The following is a 16156-nucleotide window of genomic DNA, read 5'->3' as shown; positions in this document are numbered from 1 at the left end:
ATGACAAACGTGCATGGTTTGGATAATACAAGCAAATGTCCACACAATACTCAAGCACCTAAAGGGTGTTGTAATTACCTTGGATGCATTTGCAGACCGTAAGACTGTGAAAGGCTCATCTGCAGTTTTTCAGTCGACCAATCCATGAATAAGTCGGGCTCTAAAAACAGGTTTTCTTCCTGCAAACAAACACCACGTAGAAATAGTTTCTCTCTACATTACATTTTTTTATTTTACAGCGTGTGAAGTTTTACAGCCTGTCAGTGATTCATATCGTCCTGTCTTTCTTTTCTGCTTTCAGTTTTCATGAATGCAGCTATTCCCATCGCAGCCGTGTTGACGGTGAGTTCCACTTCCTATATTGTCATTAATTCCAAATGTCCCAATGTTGTGTCTCGTTAGAGCAACAGTTTCACATCGGTGTGAAGGACAGAGCGAGGACACTGCCACAGTGTTGCCAGTAAGATGTCCGGGGACATTTCACACTGTCACACTGGAAGATCTCTGACAGCACCACACTCAATCCCGTCTGTATTTATAGAAGCCCTTCTTTGTTGTTGGTCTGAGTGGTGACACGTTAGAAAAGTCAGACAGATACTAGAGGAGAGGGACGACTCCGGAGGACAAATGTAGACAAGCATTTCCTCTTAGGATCTGATTTGATCTGAGAGCACGAGTTCGACTGTTCTGTTCGTCTGTAACTGTTGTTTTTACCTTGAACCGGCCATGGCTGACTGTCAGCTCATCAAAACCCCAAAAGCTCCGGGGCTTAAGGGTCTAACGCGAGGCTGTTGAGACTAACCTCTGCTGTTCTGTTCTCCGTCTCATCCCTCAGACTTTTGTGGTTCACGTTCACCTCTCGGAGGACGCGGATCTGTCTCCAGCTGTGGCCTTTGCCTCCTTGTCCCTCTTCCACATCCTGGTCACCCCCCTCTTCCTGCTCTCCAGCGTGGTGCGCTCCACCGTCAAGGCTCTTGTTAGGTGAGGATATAAACAATACATGGATAACCCGATGTCAAATCTGATCGTCTTCAGATAATCTTCATACAGACATGATCAATATTTATTTGAAATGTCTGAAAAAAGTTTTTTCAAAGGAGATTTGAGCTGAAACAGCAGAACCACCACTGAGAACGAGCAGAGGAGAAAAGCAAAATGTGATTAAATGAAGCCATTGACCTTTTTCTGCAGTAGATGGATCAGCTGCTTCCCTGGATCAACCTTTGTTCATGTAACAAAGTGCTTAATGTCCCAGTTGCTTTAGTTCTGTGCTCTCCGACACTGATTGCATCTATTTATCTCAGCAATTAGCCTCACAAATTCGTTAGTGGAGAAATCAGGCGCCTGCAGCCACAGATTTCTCTCCCTCAGCTACTAATTCTGCACAACCCGTAGAATTATCTGCTCTAGTCATCCTCTCTCCGGTTCTACTGCCTTGTTATTTTCATAGATCTATGCAAATAGGCTGAAAATTATCAACCCATTTTTTCCTTGCACACTCGAATCTCTGATGTCTTGATTTTAGGTGTTAAAAGCCTCACATTGCAAAATAGCAGTTCCACAAGGGAATGATGGATATACAGAGGAGAGTAGATTTACTTAAAGGTTGGCTGTGCAGGAAAACTCACATGAATAATTCTCCCTCCGGTAAGCAAAACAATGAATGGCTCAGCTGAGACGGTATAAATTTAAAAAGTCAATTTGTTCATGTATAATTAACCATTAGGAAAATTATAATGATTAGTCTCTTCTGCAAATGACAAAATCACTTTTATCAGATGTCGTTGATCATCATTATCCCCCGTGTGAATTAATTTACGGATTGATTGACATTAATTCATAGATCTCCTTCCAGGAATGTCAAATGAAGCAAAGAGAGCATGGCAGTTTAAACCCCATCATCTGTGTTTGAACATTTTGGAGATGAGGTGTTTTGTAATGGGTTTGGGGGGGGGGCAGCGTTTCTCTCGTGTTTGAACGTCGAAGCTGCCCCCGATCCTTTGAGACTGAGTCTATTTCGGGACCAAGTCGATCTGACACAGTTTGTCAGACGCCAGCAAAAACTGTGGCTTCAGCACCTCAGCTAGTCTTCACTCTTCAACGTGAGAAGATGTTTAGTTGAAGAGGAAAGAATAATCAAACAATATTGTAAATACAACGTCATTGTGCAGCTTTAACTATATTTCATTAGATTTAACTCATTAGAGGCGACATTCGCTTTATAATCATTTGTTTTTCTTCCTGTTGACTGAAATGTTGAGTCATTCTCATTTCATATTGAAACTAGCAGCTCTCACTTATATTAACATGACTACTGCAACTTAGTTTCTTCACCACACAGGGTTCACTGTAGCATGTTACCTGTGTGTGTTTTGATTCATAAAACATATAGATTAAATGGCACAAGATATAATAATGTAAAAAGAAGGAAATCAATCCCAGTTAAGACGATTTCAACCTGTCATGTCTGTTATGAAGCACAAACTGAAGCTGTTTTCAGACGGAACATTCAGGTGACGGTAGAGAACTCAGGAGGCAGAACATTCCGGCGTCGACCTTCATGCCCTAAAGCTCGGGACTGTAATTGGCTTTCCAGGTTGAAGTCTTCGTTGGCATTTTCCTGATGTATTCTCACATGGGCTCATTTTCTGGATTTTTTTATACAAGAGGGTTACAGGAAGAAATCCATAAAAATGTCCAGGACAACCGACTTGGAGATTTACATTCTCACATACAGCCCCACTAGAATTTCTGAAAGCAGCTATGATATAACAGAGGGAAGCATTTGCACTTAGAAATGAAATGTAGGAGATAAATTATTCAATTACGGTATGTAGTAGCGTTTTGTGTGTGTGTGTGTGTGTGTGTGTGTGTGTGTGTGTGTGTGTGTGTGTGTGTGTGTGTGTGTGTGTGTGTGTGTGTGTGTGTGTGTGTGTGTGTGTGTGTGTGTGCGAGTGTAAGAGAGAGATAAGATGAAGTTAATTTCTACTGAACCATGTTCCATTGATTTCCAATCTGTTTTACTGAATGAAGGATGTGACAGTGAATTAAAGTGATGCTGTTATCTTAGCACGAATGAGAAATTACCTCATTTCAAGTCCATGTTGCTGGTGTAGTTCACTGCAGGAATTTCTGCTGTCGTAGTAAAACACAGAGGATCTGTCATTATTTACTGTGTTTTTATAACTTGGTTGATTTCACATGTTTCTCTCTGCACTGTAGCGTTCAGAAGCTCAGCGAGTTTTTCTCAAGTGACGAGATTGGAGAAGAACAAGAGCCCAAAGCGGTGTTAACCTCCGGCTCCAGTAATCACAACCGAAATAGGTACCAGGCTGTGGTAAGTACAATAAGACACATGTGTCAGAAATACATTAATCTGTTGAGTTTATTTTAATGCAGACATGGTTTGTTTCTCACTGACTTGGCTTTGCTGCATCCAGGCTGTCTCACATTGTTGTCTTCCTCCCCCCTTAATGTCTTCCTGTTAAAATCTCCACTTCCCCTTTGAATCCTTTGTGCCGGAAATTATCTTATCCTCCTCTAGTCGTCCTCAAAATCTCTCTCCTCATCGTCCTCCTCCTCTTTGTCCCGGCACCTCCAGCCCCTGAAGGTGGTGAACCGGAAGCGCTCTCCGAGGGACGACTGGCACAACAACAGCTCGCAGGGGGACCATGTGGGCGACGGACCGACCCAGGACATGGACCAAGACCTTTGTATCAAGGTGAGAAGAGAGGAGACAAGTAGAGAGAGAGACTGAGAAGTGCAGAAGACTTCTTCAGGCTGCATGTTGGCCCAGTCAGACACATTGCTCCTCATTGTTTGATCTAAATTATAACGACGTTTTTAACATTTTACCTTTGATAAAGGTCAGTCAGAGAGAACTACACTGACCTGACCCTCCGTAATTGGAGGGAAATACACTTTCCCTCCAGGTCTAGTCTCAATAATCATGTTATGACCTTTAGAGAATTCTCCGTTTTATGTCTTGCTGTGAAATAAAAATGATCTAAAATTGTATCCTCATCAATATTCTGTAACTTTACTTGGAGCTAATTCTTTTCAAATTGATGCTCCAGAAGAAGAGACACAGTTTTCTCATTCAGAGAATTATCAGTTTTGCCAACCGAAATTTTAAAAGTTAAACCAACTGACCTGAGGTTTCATCATGACAAGATGTCAGACACAATATTTTGGACACCACTGATCACATTTCGGCTTAAACTGGCAATGATGATCTGTCTAAATTCTATTATCTGCATCATTTCTGGTTGAAGACATCGTCGCTGTTTACTTTTTAAAGGCTGAATGAATCTCTTTGCAGATAAGCAGCGGTTACTTCACCTGGACCGATGGACCGCCAACACTCACCAACGTGGACATCAATGTTCCTTTTGGTGAGCGTCAGGCAACGTGATGCACATGTCTACCTTCTCATTTCCGCTTCTTTATTCCTCCATCCAGTTTCTGTTCTTTACTCACTGTGCAGTTCTCTCTCTCTTCTTCATGAAATCAATCAGGTAAGCTCACTATGATTGTGGGCCAGGTGGGCTGTGGGAAATCGTCTCTGCTGCTGGCAGCGCTGGGGGAGGTGCAGCGAGTGTCGGGAACAGTCACTTGGAACAGGTCAGTTTCAGCTTCACTCGTTATTTACTTTTTCCCTGAATCCGTCTGCGCTAATCAATTCTGAACAGTGATGTTCTTCAGAATCACTGGAACGCTGGGAAGTACCACTGAGCTCATAATGAAATAATTAGACCAAGAAAACAAGGTCCCAATTGAAAAACAATTGTGATACTACTCTAAAAATCAAGTTGCAAATAGGTGCAGAATGATTTCTACTGTGACTAATCGTGTGCGTCTAATGAAAAGAAGCTCTCTGTGCTTGGAGCTGCTGGTCTCATTGACATTATATAACAGTATATAAAGGAAAGTCGCAGCAGTATATCAACCATTTCAATTAGAAATGCCCTCAGGGAAACCTGTGTACTTTATGTGGTGTAGTTCATTCTTAAAATGAGATTCAATCACGAGGTGAAAGATGAATTTGAAGTGAATTGCTTCCCCACAGGGACCCGATCTATATCGAGTTTTACTTCCTCGCCCGCTGCCCAACCTCTCTGGTAATTGGCCTGTCGGGGAGATTGTGTGCTTTTATTTATGTGTGTGTGTGTTGAAATATATTCTACGTCTCTGACAGGACAATATGACTAATAACCAAATCAACTTCAAGCAACCTGCAAGCTCCCTCTTACTGTGACACGGCAATAAAACTAATTTACAGGTCGTAGGGAGAGTGCTGATATGTCAGTTTGTCTTTTTTATGGCTGAGAGATGGAGTGTGGAGGAAGAGAGGATCCTCTCATGCACCACTGACCCAAAATGAGTTAAATGCAGATGGGGAAACATCCCAACAGACTCGCTGCAGCTTAAGGCTTGGAGCTTACCTTTTCAAATTAGATGTGCATGCTCATTCAGGCTTCTGCTGCTGTGTCATTCCCTTTAGAAACACTCCCACAACATGTAGCTCATATTTCTATGGAGGTTGAATGAATTTGCTGATGGTCGCTTTTGACAAATCAATGATATCAGACTTTTTTGGGCCAGAGAGCTTTGAAAGCAAAGCAATGTTTGCTTGCATACATTGAATAAGGTTGTAAATATGTGAGCTGTGAGCATTCAATGGGGTTTAACCGTATTCCTCTGCAAACTGAATGTGTTGAGTTGAGTCCTATGTGATCACTGAAGAAAAGAGTGGGACAATACTAAAAGCTCTGGAAAGGGTAGTTAGTGGAAAAAGTTTAAAGTTAGCATTGAAAAAGGGTAGCTGGAGCCAATCCTACCTGCCGTTTGGCAAGAGGTGGGGTACATCCTGGACACGTTAACAACATACAGAGACAAACAATTACTTCTAACAATCACACCTAGAGTCTATTTAGAGTCTCCAAAAAAGACAATCCCAATGTTGGACTGTGGGAGGAAGCCAGAGGACTCAACAGAAAACAGGGAGGAGATGTGAATTCCACACAGAAAGGCCCTGGTTGGTACCAGGATTCAAACCTAGAACCTTCTTGCTGTGTGGCAACAGTTCTAACCACTTGTTCTGCAACCTGTTTGGTGGTCCTGACCCCAGATTGGAAACCACCGTCTTATACGGATGTAACGTGATATCCCTGTTTTTGTTGTAAATAAGATCATTGCTATATTAGCTTTATATTTAGCTTGTGATCTAGTTGTCACGTCCATGAGTCAGACAACACAAGTAGCACAAGAGCATCTGTTTTCATGTCGTGAAGTCCTTAATCCTGCTGCTGAATTAAATGACAAGTTTCAGCAAAAGTCATCCCAGCGGATCTGAAAATCACAGCGCATGTGAAATACAGCTGAATCTGAAACCTAGTGTCGCGACAGATGTATTCTGGAAGCCGTTAGCTCTTATCCCCGTATCTGATCGTCTCATCACCCACCCAGGATAGCACCGCTATCACTTTCTATATGTCAACAAAGTTTAACTCCCCAGATTGTCACAGTTTTTCCTGGCAAACAGTCGTGCTGGCGCTCCCTCTTACTTATTAGGTTGGATTGTGCACCATGCCGGGGGCCAAATCCCAGTACTTATCATGTGTCACAGGGAGAGTGTCGAGTTTGCCCTCCCTGTGTACTGACTGAGACATATTCACACTGACCACACTGAACACGTGAGTCCACCATGTTTGATGCTGTTATTATTGTGCTGCATTTCAGTCGGTGGACATTTATAGCTACACATGGGACCAGCGCTGGTGTCTGGGAGGGGAAGGGTCTGCTTTTTAGGAAAAGCCATAAATGAATCCTGTTCAAACTCAACACAGAAGAGAGGCAGACGAGGATAACTGTGATGTGTTTGGTGAGTCAGCTGTTACTGAACAGCTGATGGTGACTTTACTGTTTGACTTGAGCTCAACGTGCTCCATGTGTTTAAGTAATCAAGTAATAATAACTCTTTTCATTACTTGTAGTCGAGGGACAAGATTCTGGTTTCTGTTTCTAGTTTGACCAATCACGCATGGGCGGACTTTGTTTGCCTGCAGGTGAACAGTCCAAGTGGAGAGTGATATACGGCGAACGAATGCCGGCCTCTTGACATAGATATCTGCTGTCTACACTGGACGCCACAACATATTGGCCATTGCCGCAGAGGCCAATTTGTCATCAGACAACAGATTGCTTGTCAAAACGGATTGCTTGTCAAAACATTCTCACCATAGGAGTCGTACTGTAGCTGTTCCGGATCTTTTCGATCACTTGTCACGATCTTCCTCGGCAGAATGAGTTCCCCAGTTGTCAAGGAAGTTTAGAAATGTTTTAATCAGCACTTCAAGTTTTTTTGGACCCTTGGGAATTTAACTGAAAAGTCGACCTTTGGAAACAGCAGCTGAGCAAAACTGTTTCACCACAAAGTCCCTTGTTTTGTCAGAGAACTAGAATTGATTTTATTTTTCTTCTGAGCTTTAGGGCAATGCAAGCCAGGAAACATATATATCAATCAATATCATTTTTTTAGACTTTTTGGTGGGCATTTCAGACATTTAACGATGGAAGCGATAAAGATTTGTGGTTGAAGGTTTTATGCTGTTAATATCTCTAATCTCTCCTTCAGTTGCTTTGCTTTAAAATGACTGTGATAGACTTTGATTAAATAAAATGTTCTAGAGGGTTGAATTACAGGCATCGGAAGGTTTCCTACATGATTGTACTTTTCAAACATCTGTCGTTTCCACAGGTGGGATCTCTCTCCCACCTGCTCCTCCCTGGCTCCTGTTGTCCTCTTCCTTACATTTTCCAGATCCAAATATGGCACAGAGCAAGGTTTGTCTAGGATTTCTCTGCCGTTGAGGCGGAGGACTATTTGTATCCTGACGTCAGCGTCCAGTCAAACTGGTGCTGGTTGGATATCTTATACGTGAGGAAAGCTCCAGAGTCTGGGCTTCGTAGCCAGCTGGAGAGGTTTCAGGTCATAACACTAAAACATACCTGCTGAAGCAATCAACTGCAACACATCCAGGAGTTAGAACCATGTCCCATATTACAGGATTAAAAGAGCCCTTGACTGTAGAGGATCAGTGAAGTGGATAGTTTGTCGCCTGGTTACAGTTATTGACAAAGAAATGTACAAAAGCAAGAGCACATTGTGTGAGAGAACGACTGTTTGCTGACAAATGAGGACGTATTATCAGTCGTTATCAGGCGTGGTCATCACAGTGAACATGCACCATTACTCCCCGTCATCATTACGGTGCTTTTAAGTTTTAACGACAGGTGTTTAGGTTTATTAAAGACAATTAGAAACAGTGGGAGGGTCCTCAGTTGACTTGATGATTACTAAGGTTTGCAAGGTTCTACGTTGCTGATAGAAGCTGTTCTGTCCGACTCCCTCACACGTTCTCCTCCAACACGACCTCGAGTCCTTAGAGGTGCTGAAGGGGAAAATGGTGGCTGGTGGTTCAGCCAGAGATGAAAGCTGAAAGTTGTCACCTACTGAATCATTAGGTGATGAGGTTTGATGAGGTTATCTCCTGAAAGGGAAATCAACCCTGTGAAATTATCACCATATTTGTTCAGTGAGGTAAAAGAAAACCAAACACAACCTGAATTCCCTTTCATATGGTGCCCAGATACAGAACAAGGATGATTGGCCACTTCAGCAGCATATTGCATTGACATCCGGTCCCACATCAGATATACAAATGTTTTCTGAAATGTACGAAAATGTCAAAAAATGCCCCATAACACTGTAGCAACAACGATCGGGGAAAAAAAATCTAAAATCTGCCCATTTATATGCATCTGCTCCAAAACCTAATTGGTTCTCACTCAGGTTTTGCTGGTTGGGTAGTTTTTTCATCCTGCTACTAACGGCAATGGAAACAAAACGTCCATGGCAGAGGTTTGAATGACTTGTTTAAAGGGGAAAAAACACAGTACAGTCAGTTTCTAAATCTGTATTTATTGACAAAAATAAAAACACACTTTGATAAATAAGTTGATGTTTGGCTATATCTTAATCTTTTTGCACAAACTCTACATTTCTGACATTCATGGTCTTAGTTTCAACTCCTCCTGAATAGAGCTGCTGACCTTGTTTGCTTCTGTTGCTTTTTCCTGATGTCACGCAGTCAGTGACGGGCGTGTTTACGTGTGTGCGTGCCGTGTGTCACAGCTTCTTAAATGTCAGGCACCGGTTCACTTCCTGACAGCTGTGGTGGACTGTGGTAAGCGTTTTCAAGCCGCTGCAGTAAACTGGTGTAAATCAGCTCTTGCTCATCTTCTCAGGACGAGTGACGCAGGTGTCAACTTTTCAAAGCTAAAAATACACGGTAGCCTCAACTGAGCGCGTTCACATGCTACAACCAGCCAATCACATCTTAATTCATTTTAAGGGTGGGAGTCAGCGTGGTTAAAGTTTATGTACTTGTGTGTGCCAAGGCTTTTTTTACAATTATAATAAATAACTGCCAAATGTTGTCCGGGCCCTTGAGAGTTTGAACTTTTACAACTTTCAGTGAGGAGCAGTTATTAGAAGAGTTCTTAAGAATGTCTCGACCTAAAGTTTGTGTTTTCTTTTTTGATCTTTTTTCTGCAGCCTGCCGAACCCGGAGATTGAGAAAGATGAAATGTGAGTAAAGAGGGAAATGGCCTTAAAACGCATAAACCTTAGTTATAAGACCTTGTTTAAACTGAAAATCTCGGACAAACAACTGAGTAGAAGTCAACTATTTGCAGCCTGGATTACAGAGTAGTGCAGTGAACTATCTGTGATGACAGTGTAAAGACATTTGATTCAGCTGTTGCACAGGAAAAATAGTGGTCACTATAAATACATTCATAAAGCTGTGGAAAGTGTACTGTAAATATATCATGTTGTTGATGTACTCACGGGTTGAGGCTGATTTCCATATCAGCAAATTACAGGAAGAAAAACCTGGGAGGGGCCGGGGTGGCGGGGGCATTATTTTTAGGAAGGATAAGATCACAGCTAATGAGAGACGAGGTCATGTAAGGCAGTGATTGGCCTGTTTGGGTTTAGGCCGCCACACAGTTGTCATAGGGATGGAAGGGTATATGGATCTTGTTTGTGTGTGGGCGTCTGTTTTTTCGTTTACCATTACAGGTGAAGGTGAAGTGAGCGATAGTTTTGCTCATCTAATGTTTTTCTGTGTTTGTGTTTGACTTTTTCTCTGCAGTCCCACAGAAAGAGATGCAGCAAGCGATGGAGACATCAGGTGAGCTCAGACAACAGGTCGTCTCCATGGAGATGCATCACCGTTATCAACAGAACAGTAATTCATCCACTGATGGAAACAGAGGACTAGATATTCCCTCCACTCGCCTATCTGAGCCTCAGTAACATATTGACTTCACAAATACACAACGGTCTCTAATGATCACTGGAACAGGTTTTTATACACAGGAGTCATTTTTATGCATCATCAGCTTTTGAGGCTGAGGAGTCCCTTTGGTCGAGGGGTTAAACGGTTTCTTCATCTTAACCCATGTGTGAAGCAATAAGAGATGAAATAAGAGATTGAATCTGTTTGTCTGTAATTTAAAACCTCTGGTAGGAAGAGAAGTGCCGTGGCCTATGCTTCCCAGAAGCCCTGGCTGCTGAACGCCACACTGTTGGAGAACATCACCTTTGAGATGCCCATGATAAAACCGAGGTAAGAGCTCAGGTCAGTGGCTGTTTGCTTTGTTAGTGTCCAGAATCACAGACCATTGAATCAACATCTCTCTAAAGCAGTTTAGGAGCGATGCATGTCCTAGTTACATCTACATATCTAACTTTGTGTTTTGCACTAGCTGTGTGCAGTGCTCTACTCCCTGCTGCTGCTGTCACTCACTCTCCAGGAGAAATCCTGCCAGCGTCGTTGGCAAGTTAAAACATCCATAAATCGTTTACTGTCCTTGGCAGGCAGGCAGGATTCAGCATAAATTCAGAAGATATTTATTTTACTGCGCACATACACACGACTTGCATACTGGTCTCAGCAGGAATTACATCAGCTTAACTCTGACCCTCCTCTGTAAGAGTATGAGTATGAGTATCATCTCCGTCTACCCCCTCCAAGGCCGATCAGCTCCAAACTTTTATCATCTGGAGACATCCTCCCGGGTAATATTCCCACCAAGTTTGGTGCGATATTGAGTTTCGTACAAACAAGAGCAAGTTGGTAGACTGTACATTTGCATTAGTGACCACTGTGTAGAAGCTTACTTATTAATTATTAAACCTAGTGATTCCCATCATCCCAATGAAGCTCGCTGTTTATAGACATTCTCCTTTTAAATGACCCAGAGAGCTGTTAATTAAAACAGACTAATTATCAAGTTGTTAGGCCGAGTCGTTAAGCCAAAATAGAGCCAATAATCGTGCTGCTCCCTGAGGCCACTGTGGTGAATTGGAAGTGTTTATTGCCCGATGAAGTCAACTGTTAAAAAAAGGAAAAAGAATCCAGTTGGTGACTTTCCAAACAAACAGTTTGGACGGAAGCTGTGCAGTTCTGTTTCTCTTATGTCTCTGTGGAGCGTCTACATGTTCACTTACTCCTGCAGTAACAACATTTGTATATGTGTGTGGGCATCATCAAAACATGCACGCTTTCTCGCTCTCACACACACATCCTCACAGCAAAGTGTCCTCCTGAAAGGTCAGTTTAATTTGTACGTCTAATGGACCATTGTGGTTTGTTGCCCTGATGATGCTCTAAAAAATGGATGTTTGTCCTTGTTGTGCCTCCATCCTCACTGTCTCATCAGTCCTCCTCTTTATTCATCTACCTCTATCCTTCCATCCTGTTCCCGCTCATTCAATGAATTAAGTTACTGTCGAGCTGCAGCGACTGAGCTTCACAAAAAATTATGCTTGACCAAGGCCATTATGACCTGATTACTTTGTCCCTCATTTGCTTTTGTGAGCATCATGTCCCCGGTTGCACACAGGTTCAAGTGCACACTACTCTCAGTCTCCTTCTGCCATGATGAATGATGAATGTAGTTTATGAACAAAAACCTGCAAAAAACAACTTTATCCATGCTTAACATAGAGCACGTATGCATAGCACTTTACTTTTTTAAGTTCCCCAGTGCTAAACTTTCAACATTGCACTTAACTTTTAGGACTCATGGGCTATTTTGGCCATTTTGGGTGAGGGTTAGACTTTTGGTTTTGACTTTATATACCTTTTTGAAAATGTTTGTTATAGTATATCAATAGTATATCAAATTCCTCAACAATCAGAGTCTGATGAAAAGTCTAGAAAAAGACTTATTTAAAGCAGCGTAGTTTGATGTTTTCTGGGCCATGGCCTTGTATTTTGTGGGGTCACGAGGCCCCTGCGGTGACAGAGCTGGTGAAACTGTCATGTGAAACTGAGTGTGTGGAACTTTGGTTTCAGGACTGTGGGGGTTGCCCTAAATTGATGCTATAGAGATGATGATGAGGATTAATGAAGCATGTGCTCACCATTTAGATCTGAACATGAATGAGGGGCTGAATTTGTTCCCTGTGTGTTTCTGGATCTGCCTCCAATCCCTCTATTCTGTCTGCTATTGAAGTGAGTCAGCGCGACGTCTCGGGGGAAAAGTCTTTCAAGTGAAACCACAGAGGCTGTTGAGATGCTTCTGTTAGAGAGGGGTCTGTTTAGAGACTTTCATGTGTAACAGTAGAAATCTATCATTTACATGAATTTAATATCTATATTAGCCAACAGGGTAAGAGCCATGGTTTCCTCCTGGCTACAATCAGCAGCTGCTCTCTGTCCTCATCTGTATTCTGTCTCTGTTTGTGCCTCCCAGGTACAAAGCCGTCATCGACGCCTGCTCTCTGCAGCCTGACATTGACATCCTTCCACAGGGGGACCAGACGGAGATCGGAGAGCGGGTTGGTATCACAATAATAATTAAAAAAATTCCTCTGTGGTCTTAGACCTGACCACAGCCCCTACTGGGTATAACATGATCGTTTGTCATCGTTAATGTGCAGCGAGCTTTTGATGTTTGTGCGTCGGGGAGCTAGTCTGATGTTGTTCAGCCAGAGGGCTGTCATTTTGGATTTCTTCATGCACCAGTAATGCAGGAAGTAAACCACCATCTCCTTTGTTGCTCTGGGGGCAGACTTAATCATGTTGTTGGTTCCTCTTCGTGGGGAAACCCTTCAGTAATGTCTTCCTCACATGCTGCCCTTTCCTCCGGTGCAGGGCGTCATCCTCTCTGGTGGACAGAAGCAGCGGATCAGTGTGGCCAGAGCCTTGTACCAGCAGACCAACGTGGTCTTTCTGGTAAGTCGGGAGTCGGGACACAAACATTTGGAGTCCAGTTGTCGGACTGCACCTTTAATTGACCCCATCAGCAGACAGACGGCATATCAGCATTCACCGTGTGAAGCTTTTCCCTTTAGACTCTGATGTGATTCTATTCCTGACGTGACTAAAATAGCAACATTCTCTTGATCCCAGCTGCGGAAAATGCAACTTTCAAACTCAGCTTGAAAACATGAGCCTCTGATGCATTCGACTGCCTCTCAGTTTATAAACATCACTTTAAATCATGTGTTTGTATTTAGGGCTGAAACTAACAAGAATTTTCATTATTGATTAATCTGCACTTTATTATACAATTCATTGCTTTATTGTTTTGCTTGTATGTTAAAAATAATGAAAAAAAGACACAGTATAATGATTTTAGTTTGCTATTTTATTTTTAAATTTGTATTTACACTGTCTGAGTCTAAAACTTTTACGGATTTTATTTATTAATATAGTAAAGAATTTTTTTTTAAGGACAAATAAGTTGTGGTGACTTCGATTAATCATGTTTTAGAGTTATTACCTTGGCTGTATTATAGTAGTTGATGTGGACAATGCAGATTATAATACAAAGTTATATGGGATATTGTCATAGCTCACGTTTTCAAAGCCTTTAAACTTTCTCATTGATTCTTGCATTAATCTGAGTCTGTCTACATATTGTTTTTTTAGGACGACCCGTTCTCCGCCTTAGACATCCACCTGAGTGACCACCTGATGCAGGACGGCATCCTGAAGATGCTGAGGGAGGAGAAGAGGACCGTGGTGTTGGTGACACACAAACTTCCGTATCTACTACGCGCAGACTGGGTAAGGGGGGGGGGGAACTTTCCACACTAGACCCAGAGTGGAAAGTGAGGACTACTTCTTCAAAGGGCTGCTTGAGGGTTAAGACTTGGTTTTAGGGTTAGGGTTAGAGTTAGAGTTAGGGTTAGGCATTTAGTTTGGATGGTTAAGGTTAGGGTAAGGGGCTAGGGAATGTATTTTGCCAATGAGTGTCCTCACTAAAATAGAAGTACAAACGTGTGTGCGTGTGTGTGTGTGTGTACTGTTTTTATCTTTGCCAGCTGGACAGACTGTAAATACACATTTAACTCTTCAGCAGTCACTGATAAGACCGTCCATTTGTGATGCTGTTATATTATTCATGATGCAAACACTTTATTGTCTCACGTGTGATGCAGTTTATCTCTGAAAGATCCCAGCACACATTAACATTCATTTTTATTTGCTAATACTGAAGACTGCGTGTGCTTATTTTCAGATTATTGCCATGAAGGACGGCACCATCCAGACTGAGGGAACTCTGAAGGACATCCAGAACACTGAGCCTGAACTCTTTGAGCAGTGGAAGACCCTGATGCACAGGCAGGACCAGGAGTTTGAGACGGTGATTAATGACTGCAGGGCCAATGACGTTTCAAGTCGCACACACTCTAGCACCGCCTGGAATGAACGTTTGAATACTTGCGTGTTTCACATACTGATGAGAATCGAATGCTTTTCTTTGCTTCTCATCCAGGAGACGGTGGCAGCGAGTATGACCGACCTGGAGAGGAAAAACCTGCGGCGGGCCATGTACTCCAGAGAGGCCGCCAGGACTGAAGACGACGAGGAAGGTGAGAGGTCACGGGTCTCAGCCAATGCTATGGCAACAGTAAATATCTGCCTAATTACATGATGATGCAGTCAGTGCCTTAACAATTTAAGCCTGATTATAATGTGTATGTGTGTGAACTAACTATAATGATATAGACAGGTTGTCATTTCCCGGATTCTGTTTATTAGCAGAGCAGTGGCACTTGCTACATTAAAGCTTAAGCTCTTCAGCTTATATTAATGCTCACACCTTCTTTATTTTCCAATATATTTCATGTTCATCATTTGTTCTATTCCGTCTGATCAGTGCTAACATTGCATTAAAAACTCTGGACCTTCTCATTCTCTCTGGTTCTGGTGTTTGGTGTCTCGGCTTCTCTTCTGACTTTCTCAGCCACCGGATACGACCCGATCTTCCCTCCAGCCGTGGCTAGACCCTGAATCTGATGCTTTATATGCCTGTCTCTGTGTGTGTGTGTGTGTGTGTTTGTCTTGGCCGTTGAACATGCGACTGTATTGGAAGGGGCTAAGGTGCAGTGGCTGTACTCTTTATCTGTGCTCTGTGTTGTCTCCTGTGTGCTGATGGCTACCCGGGGTGGACTTGTGCGATGGCTCCAGCACCAGGTGTTGCCCTCTTTCTCGATCAAGCAGGTGTGACCAGAAAGCATGCGGTTTGAAAACAACAACAGCAACAAAAGCCCAAACGCCTGAGCTTCTCCCACCATCTCAGAGTCTCATCATCCATTTATAGTCTTTTATTTTGTCTCACTTTATCCCCAAACATTTCTCTCTCCTGCTCCTGAAAAGCTACGTAGCGTCAGCATGACTGTAGAGGATGCTCGCAGTAGTCTGTTTAGCTCCTGCCAGTTATTTTGTCCCCCTCCTCTTCTCTCCTGCTTCCCCTCTGGTTTGTCTGATCCCACCAGTCACCCACATGCAGCCTCATGCTTCAAAGCTTGCCGCACGATGTGATGCAACATATTTACTTCAGGGGTGTGGAGGAGGAGGCGGGAGGTCGTTAACAGTAACTCCTCACCCCCCCCCCCCAATGAGTGTCTCATGGCTGCTCTGTCGTCCCTGAAAAAAAGAGAAAACACCATTCGTGGGAATGAGCATCTGCTTGGCATCGTAGAACATAGACACTGTCATTCACTTCTCTCACTGTGGGTTCTCCTCTCTTGTGACCCTTGTCCTCCATTAGATTCTTCTCTTCTCTC

At 42.9% G+C, this 16156-nt stretch overlaps 1 protein-coding gene across 7 annotated transcripts in view; it reads left to right on the top strand.

Moving 5' to 3' along the window:
- Positions 1-16156, top strand: part of abcc8 (ATP-binding cassette, sub-family C (CFTR/MRP), member 8) — a 48330-nt gene that overhangs the window by 20338 nt on the left and 11836 nt on the right. For 3 of the 7 annotated variants that reach the window (XM_035156296.2, XM_035156295.2, XM_035156301.2), the window contains exons 12-26: positions 302-342; positions 836-981; positions 3223-3337; positions 3545-3721; positions 4322-4394; positions 4518-4623; positions 9620-9652; positions 10221-10259; positions 10599-10697; positions 12832-12916; positions 13233-13313; positions 14013-14150; positions 14605-14730; positions 14863-14959; positions 15522-15590. In XM_035156296.2, the coding sequence (XP_035012187.1) occupies positions 302-342; positions 836-981; positions 3223-3337; positions 3545-3721; positions 4322-4394; positions 4518-4623; positions 9620-9652; positions 10221-10259; positions 10599-10697; positions 12832-12916; positions 13233-13313; positions 14013-14150; positions 14605-14730; positions 14863-14959; positions 15522-15590 (1425 nt within the window). The remainder of the gene's footprint in view (positions 1-301; positions 343-835; positions 982-3222; positions 3338-3544; positions 3722-4321; positions 4395-4517; positions 4624-9619; positions 9653-10220; positions 10260-10598; positions 10698-12831; positions 12917-13232; positions 13314-14012; positions 14151-14604; positions 14731-14862; positions 14960-15521; positions 15591-16156) is intronic. The other 4 variants (XM_035156299.2, XM_035156298.2, XM_035156297.2 and 1 more) reach the window with 3 other exon arrangements.

This window comes from Hippoglossus stenolepis, chromosome 5, assembly GCF_022539355.2.
Source record: "Hippoglossus stenolepis isolate QCI-W04-F060 chromosome 5, HSTE1.2, whole genome shotgun sequence".
In the NCBI taxonomy this organism is placed as follows: domain Eukaryota; kingdom Metazoa; phylum Chordata; class Actinopteri; order Pleuronectiformes; family Pleuronectidae; genus Hippoglossus; species Hippoglossus stenolepis.
Note: the sequence above shows the minus strand (reverse complement) of the source record. Positions and strands in the feature narration are given on the sequence as shown.